At 38.1% G+C, this 12,758-nt stretch overlaps 1 protein-coding gene across 2 annotated transcripts in view; it reads left to right on the top strand.

Moving 5' to 3' along the window:
- The window catches only part of PCDH11X (protocadherin 11 X-linked), a 198,443-nt gene that overhangs the window by 116,078 nt on the left and 69,607 nt on the right, over positions 1 to 12,758 (top strand). For both annotated transcript variants that reach the window (XM_040404756.1, XM_040404755.1), the window contains exon 2: positions 3,107 to 3,674. In XM_040404756.1, the coding sequence (XP_040260690.1) occupies positions 3,135 to 3,674 (540 nt within the window). In that variant the 5' untranslated portion in view covers positions 3,107 to 3,134. The remainder of the gene's footprint in view (positions 1 to 3,106; positions 3,675 to 12,758) is intronic.

The raw sequence follows: 12,758 nt of genomic DNA, 5'->3' as shown, positions 1-12,758 counted from the left end.
ATTTGTGTTTATTTGTGTAGTTGTATTTATTTAGCATTTGTTTCTTGTTTGGCTACATTGTCCCCTTTTGTGATATTGTATCTTTTTTATTTATCCTGTAACTGGTGCTGCCGTATTAGTCTCAGTTATTGGGCCACATATGATCCGCATTTTTAGATTTTTAGTGGTCAATTCAAATCTATAGGAGTTGACTTGAGATGTTGCATTTTGCCTCTTGGTGCATGCAATTGATTATACGGACCCTGCGCCACTTAACATTCTATAGGTTCCCAGGTAAAAGGCTAAAAACTACCTATAAGTGGCAGAGAACAGGTGACATCGGGGTGATGTTGATCGTATGTCTTTCTTTTTCCGGAGTATTGGCACAGTGCCTCGATAAGCTGTATTTTGTGTAGAGTTTTTGTATGTTGTGTCGATGGTGATTCAGACGGTAATGTCGCTCCTGGGTTGTACGCCCTACATTCTGGAGGCCGCATTCGCATTCAATCATATAGATTACGTATGAGGATTGACAAGTCAGGTGATGTCCGAGGTCAAAGGAGGTTTTGTTGGTATTTGAGGAAAAGGTTCTTGTGCAGAGATAGCGGGGAGTGTTGCATTTGTAACTCCCTAATTTTTGGGTGCCTTTGGGAGCGTGTCCCTTCTGGTGGTGCTTAGGTTTACTTGGCGCCAATAAATTTCTGACGGTGGTATGTAACTTTAGGTTTATTCAGGGGGTATTTTTTTATGTGTCCGTCTTGTAGTAAAATGTGCCAATGTTTTTGTAGAACTTGTAGAATGACAGAGTGTGATACAGTAGATATCTTTCGGGGCTTTTTGTTCTTTTTTTTTTTTTTGCTCGGTTCTAGGCATTCGGTTTGTGTTAGTTGCAAGCTCTTTTTATACGCGTCTTGTATGATATTGTTGGGGTATTGTTTTTCGTTAAATCTTTTTTCTAATATCTTTGCTTGTGTGACAAAATCCTTATGATTGGTACAGTTTCGCCTGATCCGTTTATACTGGCTGGATGGTATATTTTTAAGCCATTTTCTGTGTGGTGGAAGCTGGTATAATGAATGGAACTATTAGTGTCGACAGAACAGAAACATCACATAGCAGAAGGCGATTCATTGTCGGACACACCACAATATGCTAACACTAATAAGGTTCGCAGAGGACACGCCCCTCATCAACACAGCAATCAAACATCAAAATATCAGGGTAAGAAATTCCCCCACTTCAATCAACTCAACCAGAAGAGTCGATACTTCACGAACCAGAAATATCATAGGCCCCCGAAACATACTCTAGACACAGAATCACGAGGATTCGGGGACAGCTAACCCCACACATCCCCTAAACACGACCACACTAAGAATATCTACCTAATACTAAATACCTACTACCCAATTACTACAAAATCCTCAAAACACGGATGGCGCTCGTGTGCCTTCCGTAATTTGCGGAACGGAACAGGAGGCCTATTATAGAAATGCCTATTCTTGTGCGTGGATATGCGATACCACTAGCCAATCCACGAGTATTGCTGGGTCTACTTTATTCATGTACATATCCGGTTTACTTTCTATTGTATTGTCGAATTTTAGTTTATTTGATTTTAGTTAGTTTTATCTGCACTGTACCTTTATAACTACCTGCATATTTATTTTATTGTATCAGCATTTGTATCCATATTGTACCTTTATTATTGTCCACCATCCGCAAACTACCCTACAATACTAACTGCAGACTCCGGTAAATAGGTAAAACACACCTGTGTACCTCCCCTCCTCAATCAGCCCGCCTTTTTAAAGCTTCCCTGCGCATGTCTTACCATTACTGTCCTGATGAAGGGGACGCTCCGTCCCAGAAACGCGTTGACGTCCCTGTGAATAAAGATTATCGGGAATCTACTGCATCGCTCCTGATGTTCCTTTAATCCATATCCTGGCAGCGCCTACACAGTTACCTGGCGAGTAGCTAGGAAGTAGTCATCACCTGATGCAGTAGTTGTAACCTGCAGTCCTATGTAAAGTTACCAGCACCTGGTACAGATAATGGAATATACATTAAGTGTATTAATGTTATTACCTCGATGTAATTTTTGTATTCCTTGCTCCCAGTGACCCGGTGCCCAGTGGGCGATCGTATTTCCGTGGTGGTGTCTTTAGAATAATATCTCGGGCTGCACGTTTCTTGCTTTCTCTTGTTTTCTCTAGTTTCGGCGTTAACCAGGACAAAAAACTTTTCTTATTAAATCTGTAGAAAATGCTGCTGGTTGTGGCTTTAAACAATAAGTGCCAGTCGGTCTCCAGGCATGAAATGAAATCTCATCGTCAGACGCAGCGGCCAGACACACGGAGCGCGCCGGGTAAAGTGATCCCATGTGAGGAGGGAGAGAGGGCCACAGGGGGCTCCGAGCTATTCCGAAAAAATCCCTAAAGAAGAGGTTCAGTTCCAGGTTTACAATGCAAATCGCTGGTCTGGGAAGCCCATGACCAGCATCAGTAGCTGACCCATAGATGGTTCTCTCAGGCTGGAGCATTAAGTCCCCTCTGAGCACCATCATAGGGTCTCGAATCCTGGTCTGTTAGGCTCCATTCACACGTCCGCAAATGGGTCCGCATCCGTTCCGAAATTTTGCGCCTTGTCCAGCAAGGGAGCATGGCTTTGTGGGAAAGCGGGCATGGTCTAAATACTCCCCTTTTCGCCAAAATTTTGGCAAATTTTTAGAGGAAACAGCGCCAACCTATAGGCAGTGTAAACTTAGACTAGACAAGTTATTTTGGCGCATGGACAAATTTTGGGTGCACAGACAGAATTCTAGCGTAAAGGTGCATTTAGACGTACCAATTACCTTGCAGATTATTGGGAATAACCGTTCCTGCAAACGGTCGTCCCCAACAATCTACCCATCTGAATCTGCCGCCAATAAACCGATGAACCTGTTATCCTGCAAGTTGATCCAGAGTAAGGCAAAAAAAAAAACTGTGAGGTACATGTAGAAGGCAATCTTCCTTCGTTATTTAGGATGTCAGATCTTGAGACTATGGTGGTTTCTTGACAGGTATTGAATTATTTATGTCCCTCCTTGTGGCCTTCATTGATCTCTTCTTTGTTTTCCTAGGTCCAGTGTTCGAATCATAATTCTGGAGATGGACTTACTATCTGCAACGTGCGTCTTGGCAGTTTTGGTAGCCTGTATTGTCTACGAGTCTGGTGCTCAGGAACAGAATTACATCATCAGAGAAGAACAGGGTGAAAACATATCCATTGGGAACTTGTTGAGGGACCTTAATCTGACGTTGGACCCTGACATAGCTCTCTCCACCCCTCTCCAGTTCAAACTGGTCTACAAGACTGGAGATGTTCCTCTGGTGCGGGTTGAAGAGAACACCGGTGAGATCTTCACCACCTCAAATCGTATAGATCGAGAAAAGCTTTGTGCCGGCATCTTTACGGAGAACAAATGCTTTTATGAGGTGGAAGTGGCTGTGCTTCCAGACGAGGTCTTCAGATTGGTCAAGATCCGCTTCTTGATCGAAGACATCAACGACAACGCCCCTCTGTTCCCGTCTACAGTCATCAATATTTCCATTCCAGAAAACACAGCCGTCAACTCTAGATATTCTGTACCATCTGCCATTGATCCTGATGTGGGCAAGAATGGAATTCAAAACTACGACCTCCTCAAGGTGCGTACTTACCTACAGCATAAAGTGTGATGTTCTGTAACAGTAGGTAAAAGAAAATAAATCTGTTCTGTAAATATACGTTTCCTTACCCTCAACATAAAGTAACAGTAGCTGATGTATAGGGAGCTGTTTGCAAGGCTTTAGCAACATCTATCTATCTATCTATCTATCTATCTATCTATCTATCTATCTATCTCATATCTATCTATCTATCTATCTATCTATCTATCTATTATCTATCTATTATCTATCTATCTATCTATCTATCTATTATCTATCTATCTATCTATCTATCTATCTCATATCTATCTATCTATCTATCTATCTCATATCTATCTCATATCTATTTATCTATCTATTTATTATCTATCTATCTATCTATTATCTATCTATTATCTATCTATCTATCTATCTATCTATCTATCTCATATCTATCTATCTATCTATCTATCTATCTATCTATCTATCATTATCTATCTCATATCTATCTATCTCATATCTATCTATCTAATATATATCTATCTATCTCTTCCTCACTGCGCCTGCGCCGAATACTGAACGGCGCGAGATTTCCCCAGCGCACAGGGCCGGCAGGAGGAGGTGAACGCTGCCTGGCCCTGTCAATCTAGTCTAGCAGGGCGTGGCCAGAGGTGAGAGAATGGAGCCTCTAGGAGCAGGGTCAATGCCCCCCCCCCCTGCACCTAGGGGCTAATTAGTTAGGTTCAGGTGACATTAGCTAGTTTATTAGGGTTAATTCTGGTGACAGGTTCCCTTTAACTGCAGATTTAACGTAAAAGACTTTTACAAAGTGTTTCTTAATTATTTGCCAATATGTAGACTTGAAATCACCGCTATTTAGTATACATGAGGGATATTAATGAAGCCTTTAATTAATTAGCTTTAAATGAGCTAAAGCGAAAGCTTGCATAAAGTATAAACACACATTTGTCTCCATCTTATTCATTGTAAGTTTGGGATTTTCAGCCGCGTTGGTTTCTGAAACGACGATGACCTAGATGAGGACTGGGCACTACAGAGCCATTAGCAGCTGGTCCTCCTACAGTACGGCCGCGGGAGTCGCTGACCGTGCATAATAATCATGTCTGCCGCTAACACGTGCCCGGAAAATAGGAAATCTTGGGCTTCTGACTGAGGCCTCTTAAAGCAAAGGCCAAAAAGCAGTCAGCAGTGTCACATAGTAAGTGCTGGAGGAGGCAGATCTACACGCCAGCAGTGGACTGCACAGAAGGGAGTCACACAGGATATACAAAAAACAATTTCTAAAATATAAAAACATATTATGGTGCAAAATCCATTTTTAATAATGCAGAGCTCAAAATCCCCTCTATAGACAGAGAACTGCACAAAATACATTGTTATGACCCATAGCCTCCACTAGGGGCAGCATACAACCTAGGCTTTTATGACTGCATGTACATAATATGAGCGCCCTCTAGTGGTGGTGTCAGGCAGCCAGGATTTTATTCTACCTCCAAGCAGGGTACTTGGAGCTTTGTATCACAAAGCATTAATCTTTACAAGGAAAAAAAAATCCAGAAATTAAAACTTTTTGCTTCACCAAACACAAAACAATGCAATAAATTGTCAGAACATTTCATGGTACGAATAGTAGACTATTTGAAGCATCATTTTTTTCTGAGATGTTTGCTTTGTATTTGCTGACAATACCTGACCTATATTGCAACTGATAATGATGGTCTCATTAGTCTGTGTTCTCACCAGGTTGTACACAGATAAATTATTAACTATTTCTTAGCTTTATGGATTCTATTTCTGTTCTATTTCTGTTTCATTTATTCTGCCTTGAGGTCCAAGCACCATGTAATAACGAATGACCAAAGGCAAAGTCTCACTTAAAGATAGATGTATACAGGATGCAGTCGTCGTCTCCTCTGTCAGCACTGAGATACTGAAAGCAACAAATACACATAAAAGAGCAACACAGTAAACCCCGAAATTGTTTATTAATTAAGTGTTGTTAAATAACTCAGATAGAACTAATGTACATAAAAAAGTTGTGTCACTTGGTAAAAACATTACTTCCTTCTGGGATTAGCGCCCGCACCTATCCCTTGGTTGAACTTGATGGACTTGTCTTTTTTTCAACCGTATTAACTATGTAACATAAACTGTACAACACTCCAGAGCTGTACTCCCTATTCTGCTGGTGCAGTCACTGTACATACATTACATTACTTCTCCTGCACTGATCCTGAGTTACATCCTGTATTATACTCCAGAGCTGCACTCACTATTCTGCTGGTACAGTCACTGTGTACATACATTACTTATCCTGTACTGATCCTGAGTTACATCCTGTATTATACTCCAGAGCTGCACTCACTATTCTGCTGGTGGAGTCCCTGTGTACATACATTACTTATCCTGTACTGATCCTGAGTTACATCCTGTATTATACTCCAGAGCTGCACTCACTATTCTGCTGGTGCAGTCACTGTGTACATACATTACAATACTTATCCTGTACTGATCCTGAGTTACATCCTGTATTATACTCCAGAGCTGCACTCACTATTCTGCTGGTGCAGTCACTGTGTACATACATTACTTATCCTGTACTGATCCTGAGTTACATCCTGTATTATACTCCAGAGCTGCACTCACTATTCTGCAGGTGCAGTCACTCTGTACATACATTACTTATCCTGTACTGATCCTGAGTTACATCCTGTATTATACTCCTGAGCTGTACTCCCTATTCTGCTGGTGCAGTCACTGTACATACATTACATTACTTCTCCTGCACTGATCCTGAGTTACATCCTGTATTATACTCCAGAGCTGCACTCACTATTCTGCTGGTACAGTCACTGTGTACATACATTACTTATCCTGTACTGATCCTGAGTTACATCCTGTATTATACTCCAGAGCTGCACTCACTATTCTGCTGGTGGAGTCCCTGTGTACATACATTACTTATCCTGTACTGATCCTGAGTTACATCCTGTATTATACTCCAGAGCTGCACTCACTATTCTGCTGGTGCAGTCACTGTGTACATACATTACAATACTTATCCTGTACTGATCCTGAGTTACATCCTGTATTATACTCCAGAGCTGCACTCACTATTCTGCTGGTGCAGTCACTGTGTACATACATTACTTATCCTGTACTGATCCTGAGTTACATCCTGTATTATACTCTAGAGCTGCACTCACTATTCTGCTGGTGCAGTCACTGTGTACATACATTACTTATCCTGTACTGATCCTGAGTTACATCCTGTATTATACTCCAGAGCTGCACTCACTATTCTGCTGGTGCAGTCACTGTGTACATACATTACTTATCCTGTACTGATCCTGAGTTACATCCTGTATTATACTCCAGAGCTGCACTCACTATTCTGCTGGTGCAGTCACTGTGTACATACATTACTTATCCTGTACTGATCCTGAGTTACATCCTGTATTATACTCCAGAGCTGCACTCACTATTCTGCTGGTGCAGTCACTGTGTACATGTAATGTATGTACACAGTGACCTAAATAATGGCTCTTTTGACAAGTGCAACTTTTGCAGAAGTTGCAAAAAAGTTGCAACCTACACTAGGCAAACCCCGTGGTCTACCTTAACACATATACATTACACTCACGGCAAAAATATTATTAATGTGCACCATTTCATAATTTTGGCGCAGATACACAAAACAAAGCAGAATTAAAACTGACAAAAAAAAACAACTGCAAGCGATAAATGTCCCCAAAGTGCTTACACTCAAGCTACATCACTGTCACCCAAGGGCACTTTAAAAGAACATAGCACCTCTTGGTAAAGGTGGAATTTTTAGCAGTTAATTTAGCGCAGCAGGTGTGTGAATGTTACATTGTCCAACCTTGTACTCTGTGTATTAATAAAAGGGGAGGAGCCGTGACCACCTCTTGTTCATTTGCATAAAATAGGTTGTAATAATGATTCCAGGAGCAGAGGTAAAGTCAGCAATAAAAATATATCATGGCTATAGATTAATAGAAAAGGGAATGACTGTTAGCAGCAAGTGGTAAAATAGATGCAGAAATTCTGCTGATTCTGGCCCTAATTTTCTGGCAAATGGGTAAAATAATCCTGATTAGAGAAATATTACCAGTTAATACTCTGCTGGTGCACAGTGTTCCGGTCTTTTATGTCGCTATTACACTGGTGGAAAAGATTTTTATGAAGAGATTAAGTTTAAATGTGCTAAATAAAAGAAAGTTATTGATCAAGTACAGGATTTCTAATCATCTGCTGTATTTACCGGAGCTGGCAGGTGCAGACAATATGAACGTCCATTCTAGTTCTATGAGTCCAAGAAATGTATCTGCAGATTAAAGTCAGAGGGGAAAATGTAGACTTAGAGCAATGTACAAACCTCAACATACACAGTCCTATTATATCCTGCATGTACACATTCAACTTATCATACAATTATATACAAGAAAATAACTGCTATAAATATTGCTGCTATATACAGTAATATAACTACTATAATACTGCTCCTATGTACAAGAATATAACTACTATAATACTACCTCCTATGTACAAGAATATAACTACTATAATATCGCTCCCATGTACAGTAATATAACTACTATAAAACTGCTCCTATGTACAAGAATATAACTACTATAATACTGCTCCTATGTACAAGAATATAACTACTATAATACTGCTCCTATGTACAAGAATATAACTACTATAATACTGCCTCCTATGTACAAGAATATAACTACAATAATACTGCCTCCTATGTACAAGAATATAACTACTATAATACTGCCTCCTATGTACAAGAATATAACTACTATAATACTGCTCCTATGTACAAGAATATAAGTACTATAATACAGCTCCTATGTACAAGAATATAACTGCTATCATACTGCTCCTATGTACAAGAATATACCTACTATAATACTGCTCCTATGTACAAGAATATACCTACTATAATACTGCTCCTATGTACAAGAATATAACTACTATAATACTGCTCCTATGTGCAAGAATATACCTACTATAATACTGCTCCTATGTACAGGAATATAACTACTATAATACTGCTCCTATGTACAAGAATATAAGTACTATAATACAGCTCCTATGTACAAGAATATAACTGCTATCATACTGCTCCTATGTACAAGAATATACCTACTATAATACTGCTCCTATGTACAAGAATATAACTACTATAATACTGCTCCTATGTGCAAGAATATACCTACTATAATACTGCTCCTATGTACAAGAATATACCTACTATAATACTGCTCCTATGTACAAGAATATAACTACTATAATACTGCTCCTATGTGCAAGAATATAACTACTATAATACTGCTCCTATGTACAAGAATATAACTACTATAATACTGCTCCTATGTACAAGAATATAAGTACTATAATACTGCCTCCTATATACAAGAATATAACTACTATAATACTGCCTCCTCTGTACAAGAATATAAGTACTATAATACTGCCTCCTATATACAAGAATATAACTACTATAATACTGCTCCTATGTACAGGAATATAACTACTATAATACTGCTCCTATGTACAAGAATATAACTACTATAATACTGCTCCTATTTACAGGAATATAACTACTATACTACTGCTCCTATGTACAAGAATATAACTACTATAATACTGCCTCCTATATACAAGAATATAACTACTATAATACTGCCTCCTCTGTACAAGAATATAACTACTATAATACTGCTCCTATGTACAGGAATATAACTACTATAATACTGCTCCTATGTACAAGAATATAACTACTATAATACTGCTCCTATGTACAAGAATATAACTACTATAATACTGCTCCTATGTACAAGAATATAACTACTATAATACTGCTCCTATGTACAAGAATATAACTACTATAATACTTCCCCTAGGTACAAGAATATAACTACTATAATACTGCTCCTATGTACAAGAATATAACTACTATAATACTGCTCCTATGTACAAGAATATAACTACTATAATACTGCCTTCTATGTACAAGAATATAACTACTATAATACTGCCTCCTATGTACAAGAATATAACTACTACAATACTGCTTCCTATGTACAAGAATATAACTACTATAATACTGCTCCTATGTACAAGAATATAACTACCATAATACTGCCCCTATGTACAAGAATATAACTACTATAATACTGCTCCTATGTACAAGAATATAACTACTATAATACTGCCTTCTATGTACAAGAATATAACTACTATAATACTGCTCCTATGTACAAGAATATAACTACTATAATACTGCCCCTATGTACAAGAATATAACTACTATAATACTGCTCCTATGTACAAGAATATAACTACTATAATACTGCTCCTATGTACAAGAATATAACTACTATAATACTGCCTTCTATGTACAAGAATATAACTACTATAATACTGCCTCCTATGTACAAGAATATAACTACTACAATACTGCTTCCTATGTACAAGAATATAACTACTATAATACTGCTCCTATGTACAAGAATATAACTACCATAATACTGCCCCTATGTACAAGAATATAACTACTATAATACTGCTCCTATGTACAAGAATATAACTACTATAATACTTCCCCCTATGTACAAGAATATAACTACTATAATACTGCTCCTATGTACAAGAATATAACTACTATAATACTGCCTTCTATGTACAAGAATATAACTACTATAATACTGCCTCCTATGTACAAGAATATAACTACTATAATACTGCCTCCTATGTGCAAGAATATAACTACTATAATACTACTCCTATGTACAAGAATATAACTACTATAATAATGCTCCTATGTACAAGAATATAACTACTATAATACTGCCTCCTATGTACAGGAATATAACTACTATAATACTGCCCCTATGTACAAGATTATAACTACTATAATACTGCCCCTATGTACAAGAATATAACTACTATAATACTGCTCCTATGTACAAGAATATAACTACTATAATACTGCTCCTATGTACAAGAATATAACTACTATAATACTGCCCCTATGTAGAAGAATATAACTACTATAATACTGCTCCTATGTACAAGAATATAACTACTATAATACTGCCTCCTATGTACAAGAATATAACTACTATAATACTGCTCCTATGTACAAGATTATAACTACTATAATACTGCCCCTATGTACAAGAATATAACTACTATAATACTGCTCCTATGTACAAGAATATAACTACTATAATACTGCTCCTATGTACAAGAATATAACTACTATAATACTGCCTCCTATGTACAAGAATATAACTACTTTAATACTGCCTCCTATGTACAAGAATATAACTACTATAATACTGCTCCTATGTACAAGAATATAACTAATATAATACTGCTCCTATGTACAAGAATATAACTACTATAATACTGCTCCTATGTACAAGAATATAACTACTATAATACTGCTCCTATGTACAAGAATATAACTACTATAATACTGCTCCTATGTACAAGAATATAACTGCTATAATACTGCCTCCTATGTACAAGAATATAACTACTATAATACTGCTCCTATGTACAAGAATATAACTACTATAATACTGCTCATATGTACAAGAATATAACTACTATAATACTGCTCCTATGTACAAGAATATAAGTTCTACAGTTTGCTATTCATAAGATTTGAATGACATTTTTAGATTTGATTTGCTGCCAGGCAGGCCTGTTGTGCCCCTGTGCGGTGTATGTGGCAGTACAGTACGTTGTGGGCTCATGTATGTGGAGCTGTATTTAGTCTCTGTGCTGCGGTTCTCTCTGCAGAGCAGCGCTCTTTTTTTTAACTCATGTGCTACCTCTCGGTGGGTATAACAATGGGTTGTGAAGCGTACTGGCAGCTGCCATGGAAATCTTGGCTTGTATACAATGAAGTCGCCCTCAGCAGGCGGCATTATGGCAGAGGGTGCGCACGGCGGGCGCCTTTAGCCTCACTTTGGCTCCTGAGCAGGAACAGCTGGAAAGTTCTGAACTTTAGTGATCACCGTCATAAAACTATAGATGTGGAAAATGAATGATCCGTTTCAGATTTGTTTAAAAAAATAATTCTGCCTTAGCTAAATTCACCCCACATCCGACCGGCGGAACCGCGCAACCTCAGAGTGGATACGGAAAATGTGTCATAAGAGAGCAACTACAGCGCATGGCGCTCCACCAGTAATGTACTGGTCATGGGGACGGGAAGGACTGCACTGGAGGAAAGCACTGGTCCATTGATGTGTGGGATCTGCTTCCAGTTATGACCCAGTGATCTGATGAGGTCATGTAAAGTATGGTGGAGGCTGAGTGGATGATCTGGTATGGTCATGTAAAGTAGGGTGGAGAGTTATCCAATGATCTGATATGGTCATGTAAAGTATGGTGGAGAGTTATCCAGTGATCAGATATAGTCATGTAAAGTATGGGGGAGAGTTACCCGTGATCTGATGAGTAGTGTTGATCGCAAATATCGCGAATATCGCCTCTTTGAGAATTCGCGAAGATGTAGAATATAGTGATATATATTTGTAATTTAGAATATTCTAGATGATTTTTTTGCTTTACACTATGACCTGTACATTAGCATCATCGTTAGCGTCTTCAGATCCAAAGATGATTAAAAACAGAGCCCCCCTTTAAACCTCAACTTTTCTGAGCAGATATTTCTAAGGCTTCGGTTTTTCTTTTCATCAGTGCCTGCCCGCCATCCTAACATCTCCGGACCCTCCACCAGCGACGTGATGATGAATCGCTGCGGATTTCTGTTTTCTGGGCTTTTTCTTTCTATTCTGAGCTTATTAAGTGAAAGGGGAGAGAATAGGAGCCTGGGGGAAAAAAACAAACAAAAAACAAAAAAAATCCTTCCTCGATTGTTTCCAGGTAGACGTAAAAGCAACAAAAATGAGAATAATAATAATAATGATATAATAAAATTGGAAACAAAAGACATCAATAAATCATACAAGTATTAAAAACAAATAAAATATCAATAAAAAAAATAAAAACTTTTTTTTTTTTAAATTA

This window comes from Bufo bufo, chromosome 8 (assembly GCF_905171765.1).
Source record: "Bufo bufo chromosome 8, aBufBuf1.1, whole genome shotgun sequence".
In the NCBI taxonomy this organism is placed as follows: domain Eukaryota; kingdom Metazoa; phylum Chordata; class Amphibia; order Anura; family Bufonidae; genus Bufo; species Bufo bufo.
The sequence above is the reverse complement of the archived record's forward strand: the minus strand, read 5'-3'. Positions and strand labels throughout refer to the sequence as shown.